General features: G+C 36.4%; 2 protein-coding genes across 2 annotated transcripts; one reads left to right on the forward strand and one right to left on the reverse strand.

Moving 5' to 3' along the window:
- Nucleotides 1-61: 61 nt before the first annotated feature.
- tpgs2 (tubulin polyglutamylase complex subunit 2) lies at nucleotides 62-3,612 on the forward strand. The gene is made up of 7 exons (XM_079835445.1): nucleotides 62-229; nucleotides 644-723; nucleotides 819-906; nucleotides 1,062-1,193; nucleotides 1,304-1,414; nucleotides 1,532-1,695; nucleotides 3,235-3,612. Exons 1-7 carry the CDS (start codon nucleotides 154-156, stop codon nucleotides 3,454-3,456), a joined length of 873 nt encoding a protein of 290 aa, XP_079691571.1. The 5' UTR covers nucleotides 62-153; the 3' UTR covers nucleotides 3,457-3,612.
- On the reverse strand, nucleotides 2,958-11,819 carry aqp7 (aquaporin 7). The gene is made up of 6 exons (XM_079835444.1): nucleotides 11,603-11,819; nucleotides 6,220-6,346; nucleotides 5,980-6,117; nucleotides 5,749-5,867; nucleotides 5,441-5,658; nucleotides 2,958-4,032 (listed from the first exon to the last, which is right to left on the reverse strand). Exons 1-6 carry the CDS (start codon nucleotides 11,735-11,737, stop codon nucleotides 3,840-3,842), a joined length of 930 nt encoding a protein of 309 aa, XP_079691570.1. The 5' UTR covers nucleotides 11,738-11,819; the 3' UTR covers nucleotides 2,958-3,839.
- Nucleotides 11,820-14,916: the final 3,097 nt, after the last annotated feature.

Raw genomic sequence — 14,916 nt, forward strand, 5'->3', positions numbered from 1 at the left:
GGTCAAATCACCCATCTCTCATTTTCTCAGCCAATAGGAGTGCAGAACCTCAATGTTTTGGGTCTGCATGCTTGGTAACCTCAGCATCTGTGTGACTGCAGCAAGAGAATAAATGGCATAGAAGGATATAGATGCTTTTTGTTTTATTTTGGAATGGAGGAGGTAAAAGATGACAAGACATACAAGGGGTTTGTAGATAGACTCACCCTCGGTATTACTCGGGTTTTGGGTGAGTGGACGATGTTTAATATAAATAATTATAGATTGCATCATAGGTATGAGGCTAGGAGGCCAGCTGGCGACCAGCTTGGCTAGACTGGGAGACCATCTTAAACCAGCTTAGACCAACAAAGCAGCTTTAGTGATTTTTTGTGTGTGTGTGTGTGTGTGTGTGTGTGTGTGTGTGTGTGTGTGTGTGTGTGTGTGTGTGTGTGTGTGTGTGTGTGTGTGTGTGTGTGTGTGTGTGTGTGTGTGTGTGTGTGTGTGTGTGTGTGTGTGTGTGTGTGTGTGTGTTTTAGCACTAATGCAAACCAAGTCAGTTATCAATCCCTAAACAGAAGATTAATTTCTTATTTAATGATTTATTACGTTATTTCATATGCATGTATGTGCATTATTCTTTTGCACATTTTCTGCTTGACAGAGAACCTCCCTGGTGTGCTGGATGTACGATTTGCAGAGAAAGCCCCTGCAGAAAAGAGATGCATTCTCTCCTGGGAGCAGGTATGGAGGTTTTTCAGTATAACAGAGCATATTCTCAAAGCAGAGCTTTGATCTGGGTATATTTATATCAGGTGTGTTTTTCATGTGTTCTCCAGAAAAATAACTGTGCTTTGCCAGAAGATCTCAGAGATTTCTATCTTACAACAGATGGCTTCATGCTTGCCTGGAACTCCAAGCTGGAAAGTGAGCACTCTGAAATGACATGCACTGATCTCTTAAACCCATTATAGTTTGGATAAACTATAATTATGCCTTAAATGTAGCCCTATTATACTGTTTTTTCACATCATGGTGACACTTTTATTCTAAACAAACTATATATGCTTTCTGTCTTCCAGATGAAGTGGTTCCAGTGGGATGCATGGTGATAAACAGTGTTGCTCAGCTACGACCCCTGATTCAGTCAAATGTATATTCCCTCCCTAATGCACCTACATTAGCTGATCTTGACTTTGATGATGACTTAGAGGGTGAGATTTTCTTTCATCTTTAGGCATTTTTAGAATTATTATATTGCATGCAAATTTGAATTAATTTCATTATATACCCTATTTTAACAGATGTAATTTCTCTTTTTTAGAATCTGATGGCCCTGAACAACCTCACTTTGATTCTCGTAGTCGCATATTTGAGCTGGACCCCTGCAATGGTAATGGAAAAGTCTGCCTTGTTTACAAGAGCTGCACTCCAGGTGATTATGCATCCCACACTTAATCCTGAAGGATATGAAGAAAAGTTAGCATACAAAAAGGTTTCTATCATTTTAATCTACCATCTGGCCCTGTGTCTGATGGCCCGTCCTGTGTAGGTGTAATGGCCCAGCAGTGTGAGGTGTGGTTCTTGGACCGATCACTTTTCTGGCACTATCTCACCCCCTCCTTCACTGCTTACTACCGACTTATGATCACTCATCTGGGGCTTCCGGAGTGGCAGTATAATTTCACTCCGTATGGCCCCAGCCCACAAGCTAAGGTCAGCACTGACTACTCAGTTCTATCAAATCAGAATATTTAAATTATGTATTTTTTTTACTAAAGTCTACACAAAATGTTTTTAAAACATTTATATTTGGTGTCAAACTTATCACAGCCAGAACACATTCAATTAAAGGAGATGTGTGTATTTATTTTCAGTAAAAAATACTTAATAGCCTTTGGCTTCCTTATTTTATTCTGGATATTTTATTTAATATACTGTATATACAAACATGTGTAAAGTAACAATCACTCCATTGACTTTAAATGGCCAATTTTAAATATATTTGAAGGCCTCTTTGTAATACACTACCATTTGTAGTAAAAGTTTGGGGTTGGGAAGATTTTCTATTGTTTTTGAAATAACTTTCTTATGCTCATAGCTCAGTAATGCTGCATTTTTTAATCAAATATACAGTAAAATAGTAATATTGTGAAATTGTATTATACTGAAATATAACATTTTCAGTTTACAGTGTCACATGATCTTTCAGAAATCCTTCTAATATGCTGATTTGGTGCTTAAAGGGATAGTTCACCCAAAAATTAGAATAATTGTTTAAAAATTAGCCCATGATTTACTCACCCTCAAGTCATCCTAGGTGTATGTGACTTCTTCTTTCAAACGAATACAATCTGAGTTCTATAAAAAAAATATAGCTTTACAATGGCAGTGAATGGCAGTTTCTGTTTTGAAGTCCAGTTTCTCGTGAACACATGTACAGTTAGCGGAAGTTAGAGATTACAGTTTGTAAAGTTTTAAATATGGATATTTTTCTTTCTTAAACACATCTCTTCGCTTCAGAAGGCCTTTATTAACCCCCTGGAGCTGTATGGATTACTTTTATGATGGATAGATGCACTTTTATGGACTTCCAAGCTTTATAATGGCTGTTTCTGTTTTGAAGAGCTAAGACATTTTTTGAAAGAGAATGTCATATACACCTAGGATGACTTGAGGGTGAGTAAATGGGCTAATTTTCATTTTTGGTGAACAATCCCTTTAAGAAACATTTATTATTATTATTATTAATGTTAAAAACAGTTGGACTGCACTGCTGCCTAATATTTTACAAAAGTTTGAAATATAAATAACTTTTTATCACGTTTAATGTGTCCTTGCTGCATAAAAGTATTAATTTCTTTCTTTTTTTAAATCGTACTGAGCCCAAACCTTTGAACGGTAGTGTATGTTCACAGTTTCATTATGTAATCAAAGCAACTTATAACTAAGGTTTCATCTACTTTATGAAACAAGAATGAACAATACATCTATAGCATTTATTAATCCTAATGTTAATTTCTACATTTACTAATACATTATTAAAATCAAATGTTGTATTTGTTAACTGTTAATGCACTGTGAACTAACATGAACAAACAATGAACAGCTGGATTTTTATTAACAAACATTACCAAAGATTAATAAATACTGTAACAAATGTATTGCTCATTGTTAGTGCATGTTAGTTAATACATTAACTAATGTTAACAAATGAGACCTTATTGTAAAGTGTCCATTGATTTCTTGATACAGCAATGGGCCGCTCTCTACCAACCCCTGACGTTCTATGGTGATCCCCATCTTGACACATCCAGTGAACCTTTATTGAACAAGCTGGACCCAGCCAAGGCGTTCCGCGGCAAGGCCAAGCCACCCACTCCAAAGAAGAAGCAGCCAGCACAGGTCCCAGTGAGTGGCGGCAGTACAGCCAAAGGACAGGGGGTCTCGGGGAGACACAGCGTGACTAAACGATGACCCCACTGTCCCACCAAAGGCCCATTTACTGTTCTCATACAGGCGTGTTTACTGTTCTTTTGGCTAAATCTGGGCATTTATCCTGACTTAATTTCATCTATTGATGCGTATAAGTTTGTGTGTGTGCAAAATATTTATTAAAGATCAAACATGGACAATCCGGAGTCCTGAGATTCTTCAAAAGCTTATTCCTCTCTAACTCAAAAGTTAGTACTGTAGTACACACTGGACTGAGAATGTTGGCTTGAAAAATTAACTCCATGGGGTTTTCGACCGGTACCAGGTTTCATATAATTCCTGTAAACATCCCAGCTGTCCTCGGTGGAAATGGCACTTTCCTTCTTTGGTCTCTGTACCACTCTTGGGCACAACTTGAGCAGGTCTCACACAGATATCTCTGTACTGCCATTCTTGCACTTTTCCAAAGGAACACATTCAGGATCTTCTGTAGACCGTGTCTTAGTGCTCTTAAGATCAGGGTGGTGTAGCTCTACAAATGCTTTGTAGATTAAAGCCCCAGTCACTCCTCCAATAAAGGGGGCCACCAAAGGTACCCACCACCATCCATTGCCTGCCCTGGAAATACATTGAGGCAACAATTTCATTAAATGTAATCAAATTATGCTGTACTGTTACTGTAATTTACACTTTCAAATTAAATAATAAATAATGTAACATTTTTTGCATTATTTATTGCTTTTAGTAAATAAAAATGTCAATAATATTATTTTATATTTTCTAAAATGTAAGTTAATTTAATTATTTAAAAATATTATTAATTATATTATTAATTCAAGTTCTTCACTTGATTTTACATAGTTTTAAATCCGTACAGGCATACTAAAAAAATATATATATATATATATATATATATATATATATATATATATATATATATATATATATATATATATATATATATATATATATATCATTGTTTTTTTTGTTTTTTTTCCTATTGTCAACTTTTGAGCAAAATCACAATGGATGTTGCAATCCTTAATCAATGTATGATTAAATAATAATGTAATATTTGTAACATGTAACATTGAATTACTTTTAAATAGTATTATGTATTATTAAAGTAAGTTCTTAACTTAATTTTACATGGTTTTACATTTTTACAGTGATAGTAAATAATGCACCGAATTTAGGAATACTACTTACAATATTTTTTATTATTTATTTATTTATATTACAGATGTGGTCCTATATTTTTCCTATTGTCAACTTTTGAGCAAAATCACAATGGATGTTTTAATGTATGATTAAATAATATGTATTATGTCTACATCATTTTAATAATTAAATGTTATTTTAATAAACAATGTAAACATAATACATCATTATTTTTTGTTTTTTGGCATACAATATTTTCCTGTTATGGATCTGATCTGATAATTATGGATTGGAGCCCCTAAAGCAGGGTCCCTCAAATCCACTGTCCTGCAGAGTTTAGTTCAAACCATGATCAAATGGGGATGGGGAAAATTATATGTCAATGCTTTTGCATTCTCTCAAGAAAGTTTGCGTTCGCTCGCAAATGTTTTGCATTCCCCCAAAAAACTTTGAATTCGAAACTTTTGCTATAGAATGTTTTTTTTTCCTCCCATCTCATATTTTATTTATATAGTTTATTTATTTAACACATTTCATACACAATGGTAACTCAAAGTGCTTTACACAGAAAGGAATTTAAAATATTCACTAAATAAAAACAAGGAAAATTACAATTAAAACAGTTATAAAAATGAATTAAAAGATATATAAAGATGATACAGTTATAAAAGGAGTTAAAAGAGTAACAAAGATGATACAAGTAGATCACTGTGACTATCTTGTGCAAAATCCAAAACATGATGGGTGGTTTCAAGTCATGCATATCAAGAATTCAGGGTTTTTGTGGCTGAAAATGCAGGAGGTATTACAAATCATTAACCCTGATCCAAACAAATTTGTATATCTTGATTTTATATTAATTCACCTGAAAACCTCCATGCCCCAACCTGCCATCAGTGTGAAGACTCTTGGCCCCAGGTCACGTGTGGGATTGATGGCATAGCCGCTGTTGCTCCCCAGAGAGAGACCAATGAGCATCACCACCAGCCCCACACCCACAGGCTCACCTCCAGCCACAACCGGCTGGTTCCTCTGGTCTGCCAGAGCCATCAGACACAGCAACAGCATGGCGGTGCCCAGAACCTGATTTGGAGAAATTCAAATATCTTCCTCTAAAAGTGCTTAATGGGTACATTCGAGCAATATCTTTGCACATTATTCATTTTGAAATACCTGGTCGAAGAATCCAGTGTAGATTGAGATGTAAGGTGCCGGATATGTGGCAAAGATCCCAGCTGTTGCTTTGGGGCCAGTCACAGTGAAATTTCCCCCACAGTAATGATGTATAGCATCTATAAAGCACAGTACAGATGTGAACGAAGAAACATTGTGGCAAAATATATGACCTACTCCAACACTAAGAACAAAAATAACTACTTCTGAAGAAGATGAGTATATGCTCACCGTAATAAAGTGAAAAAATGGTTCCAGCAGCGAGGAAGGAACCCAGAAACTGGGCGAAAACATACAGAGGCAGCATCTTCCAGCGCAAACGGCCCAACACGCACATTGTGAATGAAACCGCTGCGTTCATATGAGCTCCTATGTGATTGAGTAAAACATATAGCATTATTAATCATCATTAATATGGAAAACAGATTTAGGAGGGCTCTGACCTGGTGTTTGGGGTCAAGAGGGTCTCACCTGACACTTTTCCACCAATGTGCACACCCATAGCCACACTCAGTCCAAAGCCTATATTTATGCTGAGGTACTCTCCGAAAAACCCATTTCCTGTGACCACTTGTGCAACACAGCCAAGGCCGAACACCTGGAATTCAAAAATAGTCTTTCAGAAATACGAAATATGCTAATCCTGGATGATGTGCAGCCAGACATAGGAAAATAAACCCTGATTCAAGGCTTATTTCATGGCTACTCAGATAAAAAATTAAATGGACATAAAATATTGATTTTAGTTTAACTTAAAAAGACTAGTTATTATTGTTGTTATTATTGTTAACTAAAACTGCAAGTAAAACTATTTTTGCTCACGTGGTGCTCAAAAATGACAGAACTTTTATTTTTTATTTCTTTTCAAAAATTAAAATAAATTAACTGTACTTCTGTTTGATCAAGTTTTTGATTTGATTGCACTATATTAAATTTATGGACTAGTTATGATCCATTTATTGCCTGTTAACCACTTTTTGAGCATAGACCTGAACATTTAATTTCAAACTTAAACTGTCAAAAATCTTGAATGCTGTGACTCATGTTTGGTCTCTTTTTAAAAATGACACATGGCAAAATATTGCTAAAGTGAAAAAAACTTAAAAGGTGAAACAAAAACAAAAAGTGAGCTTTCAGTAAGATTTTGTTTGGGCGCAGTACTAGGGGATAGTCAGGAACACACCGTGCTTTCAAATTAGTCCAAATGAGGCACGTAGACAAAACAATCCAAATAGAAGAGCATTTCAAAAGAGTCTGCACACTATACCAAGATAATCTCTCACAGAACCTTTATCAATTTTCATTGACATCATCTCAAACCAATTGTTGCCGACCAGCCTTCATATTTGAGAGACACAAGTGACTTAAATCAGTGTAGGTCGATAAAAGGTGACCCTGGATGTAGTCAATTTATACAACCCCAAATCAGAAAAAGTTGGGACAGTAGGAAAAACGCACAAAAAAAGAAGTGATTTAAAATTTACTTTGACTTGTATTTCATTGCAGACAATATGAACACAAAATATTTCATGTTTTGTCTGGTCAACTTCATGTCATTTGTAAATATGCATCCTTTCCTGTCATTCAGACCTGCAACACATTTAAAAAAAAGTTGGGACAGGAGCAATTTAGGGCTAGTAATGAGGTAAAATGGTTAAATAATGATGTGATTTGAAACAGGTGATGTCAACAGGTGATTGTAATTATGATTTGGTACAAAAGCAGCATCCAAGACAGGTCTAATCCTTTAGGAGCAAAGATGGGCCGAGGATCGCCAGTTTGCCAACAAATACGTGAGAAAATTATTGAAATGTTTAAAAACAATGTTCCTCAAAGAAAGATAGGAAGAGATTTGGATATTTCACATTCAACAGTGCATAACATAATTAAAAGATTCAAGGAATCTGGAGGAATTTCAGTGTGTAAAGGACAAGGGCGCAAGCCTAAGCTGAACAACCGTGATCTCCGATCCCTCAGGCGGCACTGCATCAAGAATCGTCATTCATCTATAAGCGATATCACCACAATGGGCTCAGGACTACTTTGGCAAACCTTTGTCAAGTACCACAATACGTAGTTACATCCACAAATGCCAGTTAAAACTCTACTTTGCCAAAAGAAAGCCCTATGTTAACAGTGTCCAGAAGCGCCGTCGACTTCTCTGGGCTCGGAGGCAACTGGGATGGACCATCACACAGTGGAAACGTGTACTGTGGTCAGATGAATCAGTATTTCAGGTATTTTTTGGGAGGAATGGACGCCGTGTGCTCCGGACCAAAGAAGAAAAGGATCATCCAGACAAAACTGATTTTTTGGCCAGATGCTAGAGACTACAGCCAGTAGAAGGAGCTAGTTCCGCATGTTTTCAACCCGCCCATAGAGGAGGGATCTCACTCACAGAATGTAAATGCGCACGGCCGCTCAGATCGGGCATTCATAACGGTGCGGTGCAGAGAAAATTGAGTGTTTCAACTTTTCAATGAATTCCTATGAAAGTTTAGCTTCCATATGCGATCTGTAAACGCGCCAGACTGGACACGCGCTGAGAATGACTGCCGCACTTACCTCAGCTCTGCTCAGCTCTTCGCTCTCGTGATGAATGAAATCTGACTCCTGCTGCGTTTGAGACGTGACTTTCGTACGGCTCACTCACACGTTATTGAAAAGACACGTTCGGTTTTTCATTGTAGTGTTTATTCTCTAACTGAACTAAATTATTGTATTATTATGAAGATCAAAACTACACTGGGGGCGGTGTAGGGAGTGGCCTCATAGGGCAGCGAAGCAAGTGCATTCTGGGAGTTGTTGTCTTTCATCCACATGAGACAAAAATACATTTTCTGTTCAACCATTGAGTCGAATCATGATTTGGATTGCGTGTCAAACCGTCAAACTGCTGAAATCACGTGACTTTGGCGATCCAAATTTTTGGTGAACTAACCCTTTAACCCTACTGTATTTACAGTAACAATGTTTACATTTGCATTTTGCACCGTACTTCTAACTGGAATATGCAACCACTTTCCACTGCACTTTTACACTTTCTTTCGGATAGCTCTGTCCATAATTTATTGTACTAACTTAATCCACTGCTATATTCCTCATATTAGCCTAACATATTACTGTATACCTCTAACTGTAAAATTCTGTTCAAGTAATAACCGTCTGTATATTTATTCATAGTACATAGTCACCTGTAAATTCTGTTTATAGTAATAGCCATCTGTATATTTATTCATAGTACATATTCACCTGTAAATTCTGTTTATAGTAATAGCCATCTGTATATTTATTCACTGTATATATTCATCTGTAAATTCAGTTCTACTTATAGTAATAACCATCTCTCTACTTATACATATTTATATATATTCAGAACATTTTTATGTCCTGCACTTACGCAACCATTGTATATATCCTGCACTTGCTGCTATTGCACTTCTGGTTAGACCTAAACTGCATTTCGTTGCCTTGTACTTGTACTTGTGTAATGACAATAAAGTTGAATCTAATCTAATCTAATCTAATCTAAGAATCGATATCAGTTCATAAACATGAGAATCAATTAAAATCGAGAAATCAATATTTTGCCCTAATGTTTGTGTCAAAGACAATACTTTATTTTAGAAAACCCACGGACTGGAACAGTATTCTTCACAGCAAAAGTTTTCACCGTGTCCCTCTGAAGAAAGGTCTACAGCCAATTTCTTTGAATCAAGAGAATTTGTTGCAACACTGACGACTTTGAGGTGGAATGTGACAAGTAGAGGTTATTCTGAAAAATGACTCAAAAAAGCAATTACAAAAGTCAAATCAGTTAAGTCACAATCTAAGCCATCTCATAGACCATCTTTCATATGCTGTACCACTTACACTGTTCACAGTCAGACAATTAAGTCCATCATCAATAAACATTAGAATGTCCAGAGAGCCGATGATGGACACAAAATCTTCAAGGAGCCTCCCCTTTTTTCACACTATAGGGGACGTAATATAAGAGATTATCTGGTCAACTCGGATACTTTCATTAAGGAGAAAAACATGTGACTTTGGACCACTCTTCTGGCTTTTTTCCATGTAAGATCTGCTCAGCCTGGGAAAATGCCATCAAAACTGACTCATTTATGAGCACCACAACTCATCAGAGTTGAGAGACTATTACCTGTTCATTTATCTCATCACATGTCCATGTACCAATATATTGGTAAAACCAACCGCCAACTGAAGACCTGCATTAATGAAAAGGAGTTCAAGAAGATGGACAGATATTTATTCTCCTGTGGCCAGACATTTTGTAGATGCTGGCCACAAGCTCACTGACATGAGATATTGTGGCATTCAGAGACAGACTAGTTCAAGAAGAGGTGGTGATTGTAACAAAAAACTGTTACAATATGAAGCTTAGTGAATCTACTATATGGATTGTGTATATCCAAAGGGATTGGATGAAGATCTTCAATTGTCATGTTTCTTATGAATTTTACCTTCTTGTTACTCTAGAGTACAGCTATTGTTCTCTAATTTGATGAAAATTATCTATTTATGTTATACAACATTTATATATTGTGTGATATCTTTTTATGGGTTTACATTCATTGACTAACTTTGTGATTCAGTATGTAAAAAAAAAAATTTGCTGTTCAACTATTTGTTTGGATTATTTGCCATGTGACTCCTTAAAAGATGGCTCCTAGTCCTAGACTAATCATTGTAAGCTTGGCCTTGAAAAAGGTCACGTGACTGAAACGTTTGCCTTTTCTCTTTCAGTAAAGCATTGATTTTATCTCGCATCCAATGATTTTTTCTTGGTAGAGTGCGCAGACTCTTCTGAAATGCCCTTCTATTTGGGCGCAGTACCAAATTCTTGAAATTCGTTTCCCATTTGTTTCCAATGCAGACAATACAAGTGCAAATATTTTTTTCAGGACCGTTTAATCTTTTCAAATCATGTCTGTGTGTGTGTGTTCACATAGCAAGTGCCAAAACCTTTACCAAGCTTTGTACCATTCCAATGAAGTAAAAAATTATACCGATAATCCTACCAAAACCTACAAAAATTTCCAGAAAAATATAATTTTTCCAAAAATAGCCGAACAGCACCAGAAAATCTCAACACAGTAGTTAACACACGGTGTGTGAATCACAGCATCAACATGAACATTTGTATTAATACAATGTATTAAATAAAAAAATTCAATAAAAACATATTGTACATTGTTAGTTCATGTTAGTTTATGAGACCTTATTGTAAAATGTTTAGCTAAATAGTAATATTTTAAAATATTTTTTATATATATAAAAATAACAAAAGCATACAACAAAATAACTCAAAATTAAAATATAAAAACAAAAGCTAATTCAATTATAGGCTTCCAAAATAAAACTATAATAGAATAATACTAAAATAAAACTGTTAAATAAAAAATTTTTTTTTTTTTTTTAAAGTATACTCAATGTAGAACATAGGTTTCGCAATTGACATGGTCACATTGACTTCACCTGATAATGGAAAAAGGTATGTCTATCTTTCTAAGAATAGAATATATGTAGCACATGGTCTGACACCAATCACCAATGCACTGACCACAGACTGACCACTCATGCAACTGTGGCCATGTGATCCAAAGCATTACAATCCCACGTACACATGCTCTATAAAGAATGAATACTTCTATGAGCTAATACAATGAAAGAAATCATCAGTAAAATACTCAACAGTAAAACTCTATTAAATTGTTTTCCAAGCTTGGCATCATCACACAGTGACAATTATTCAAGTATGAATATGCAAATGAGCCACTATTAAACAAACAGCATAATGAATATTCACACACCAAAAAAAAGAGCCTCTTACCATCATGATGAATGTGCAGAGGGTCTCTGCCAGGACCACTCGAATGCATTCATTCTTGATCTTCAACATGGACACCACAGTAGGTGCCATGTGGCCTTGAAAACCGTCCTCCATTATGCTGACTTCCTGTTTCATTTCCTTGCAATATTCTCTTCTCCACCAGTTTGTTAATTCAGGCTCTTTGAATGGTTGTCATTAGGCTTGTCTGGATTGTACTGCAGTGTTTGTCAGCGATGTCTATTTATATGAAGTTTTTGCCCCTCCCCATTACACATGCATCATGTACCCTTTGGTAACCTGGTAATGGAAGAGGGACAGGAACAGCAGTATCACGAGTTATTAGAACTTTCAAATGGTCCATCAGTATCCATTACAGATGAGATAACCCTGTAATATATAAAACTAATAATTCACTTGCAATATAACCCCATGCAAACTGTTATCTTACACATACAGTTTCACAATTGTATTGGTAAAGTCTCAGCTTTATTTACAACTGTCACGTGTATGTTCTGTTCTGTGTCTGCCACGTGTCCATGTTGCCTCGGGTTTCCATTAGTTAATCATTCTGTTCAGCTCCCTCATTTAGTCTGTGTATTTATATATAGTCTATGTATTTATTTATTTATTTATTTATACATACACTACCGGTCAAAAGTTTGGAAACTGTATTTTTATGTAATGTAACATTTTCAATTTTGAAAACAGTTGTGTACAAGGATTATTTAAAGGTCCTGTTCTTCGTGATCCCATTTTTCAAACTTTAGTTAGTGTGTAATGTTGCTGTTAGAGCATATATAATACCTGTAAAATTATAAAACTCAAAGTTCAATGCCAAGCAAGATATTTTATTTAACAGAAGTTCCCTTTCAAAGCCTACAGCGAACGGCCGGTTGGGACTACATCTCTGTACATCCTGCTTTAATTACGTCAGTAGAGCAGTTTGTCGACTAACCTCCGCCCACAAGAGTACGCGAAAAAGGGGGCGTGGTCTTGTTGCTCCCGCGTGGATAAGAGGAAGCACTCCCGGCGCTATGGGCGGGCCTTAGGGGGCCGGGCCCGCCCACAGAGCTCCTGTGCCCCCCCTCCATCAAATTTACATTTAAAAATTATTTTAAAAATAATAATAATTTACGTGTAGTATTTATATATTTATTGATGTGTGTATTTAAGTGTAATATTTGACTCATAATCTTATTTAAAAAAACACCCGCGAAGTTTGACTGATTGTTTACAAAAAAGGGGTTTCCCGCTGACCCGCTCTAACGGCAGCATCTCGGTAAAGTTATAGCGAAGTGACGTGCGCTCGGTTTTGCCTAAGCTAGCTAGCCAGGTTAAATTTAAATTAATCGTGAAAGTGAAAATATTAAAATATGGATATACAAAGCTTTTTCAAATCGTCAGCTTCTGGAGGGAAGAAACTGACACCTGTGGCGCCTGAAACACCTGCTACAACGACAGAAGGTGGTGGAGCCTCGGCTAGCAGCACCAGTCATGATCCAAGCTATGTTTTTTTTAAATGAGATCCCACTCCCAAAAACGTCGACTTCAGCTGTAGTAAGAAACACGTGAGTAGGGCAGTTGGTTTTATTACTCTTCTTAAGTTGCACCAGCTGTGGTGTAAATTATGCATTTGACAGTAGCCGTGTTTACATTAACGTTACCCTTCAAATTGCGCAAATTGAAATTGCGAATTGAAAATATTTTGAAATAGTTTTTTATCGATATTTAGATAATAGCGCAAAACAGCTGCGCAAATCTGTAATGGAAACGCAGCTACTGATATGCTATATGTGTGTGTGAGTGTGTCGTAGTTGATTATGCATGGTTGATTTAATACTTAACTTGAGATTTGTGACTATTAGGCTGTTGGCTTATAGCATGCTGTGTTCACGGAACAATGCAGACCAAGGCTTTAACTGTAACATGATATCTTCAGTAACCGAAATATGAGTGGGCAATAGGCTAATTGTAGTGAGGATATTGAAATCGCCGTGAAACTGTTGTAGCAATAGTTGGTTGTTGTCCTATAGAAAAATTTATTGGATGTCATAATTAGGCCCCCCCAAGAATATTAAATGCCCGTCCATTGATTTGTTTCTGCCGCCGGCTCTGAGAGGAAGTGTTGCGTTCGGTTGCGTTTGTATAGTTTGTTTGTCGCCATGTCGTCGAGACGCTGTTATTTTCATCCCGGAGTCAAGTCACCTTTGTTTGGCTTTCCCAGGGACGCTGTACTTAGAGATCATTGAGCGCATGCATCCCCGTTATGGTGAGAGGCGTGACATTTCCGGTAACGTGCGCTCTGCGTGCGCTAAGCTGCTGTCCAATCACAACACGGGAACCGCTGGCACAATCAGAACTCGTTACGTGTTTCTGAAGGAGGGACTTCATAGAACAGGGAAATCTTTCAAGCCGTTTTGAGGACAGTGAAAACAGCAGTATACAGATAAGTAAATTGTGTGAAAAATACTGTGTTTTTTTACACGCGAAACATGAACACATGTTATATTGCACACTGTAAACACAATCAAAGCTTCAAAAAAACACGAAAAACGGGACCTTTAATGAATAGAAAGTTCAAGAACAGCATTTATCTGACATATAAAGCTTTTGCAACATTATAAATGTCTATGCTGTCACTTGATCAATTTAATGCATCCTTGCTGAATAAATATTAATTTCTTTAAGTTCTGAATTCAGGGTGATTGGGAGACTTTTTGCCATTGAGATGACTCAATGGTGTCCCAATCACCCTGAATACACCCTATATTCAAATAGAAAACAGTTATTTTACATTTTAATAATATTTCACAATATTACAGCTTTTTTTGTATTTTTTAATAACATAAATGCAGCCTTGGTGAGCAGAAGAGACTTCTTTCAAAAACTATTAAAATAGTACAATTTCCAAAGTTTTGACTGGAAGTACACGCATACATATTTCATTTGTAGTCTTTTGTAGACATCTGAAATAATAAACTAAGTGCAATGTGATTTTTCGATATATGTCGTTACGGAAATGCTACCTGAAAATCTGAAATGCTACCAATACTCATTTCCGCAGAATAGATACACAATACAAGCTGCGTTTTCTCACTCTCTCATCTCCCCGACAGTAAGTTGACACACAAACCCACCTCCCACTCACTCGTTTAATTTGCTCCGGATGAATATTGTTGCTGTTACAGGGTTTGATATTCGGCACAGATTTTGTGCTGTGCTCAAGTAGTGCGCGAAAACGCATGTGTAACAGTATAATGGGTCCGTGCGTCAGGTCTTAAAGTGAAGACGTTATCGTTATTTTTGTGGTCGTT

Source organism: Gobio gobio (genome assembly GCF_949357685.1).
Source record: "Gobio gobio genome assembly, chromosome: 14".
Taxonomy (NCBI): domain Eukaryota; kingdom Metazoa; phylum Chordata; class Actinopteri; order Cypriniformes; family Gobionidae; genus Gobio; species Gobio gobio.

Bases quoted from the DNA above. Each gene is read 5' to 3' on its own strand.
- tpgs2 (XM_079835445.1), top strand. From the start codon at position 154: ATGGAGGAGGTAAAAGATGACAAGACATACAAGGGGTTTGTAGATAGA. The intron at 724-818 runs GTATGGAGGTTT...TGTGTTCTCCAG, and splicing joins GCATTCTCTCCTGGGAGCAG to AAAAATAACTGTGCTTTGCC. The intron at 1,696-3,234 runs GTCAGCACTGAC...TTCTTGATACAG, and splicing joins GCCCCAGCCCACAAGCTAAG to CAATGGGCCGCTCTCTACCA.
- aqp7 (XM_079835444.1), bottom strand. From the start codon at position 11,737: ATGAAACAGGAAGTCAGCATAATGGAGGACGGTTTTCAAGGCCACATG. The intron at 5,868-5,979 runs GTGAGCATATAC...TGTGCTTTATAG, and splicing joins CATTTTTTCACTTTATTACG to ATGCTATACATCATTACTGT. The intron at 5,659-5,748 runs GTATTTCAAAAT...TCTCCAAATCAG, and splicing joins ACACTGGATTCTTCGACCAG to GTTCTGGGCACCGCCATGCT.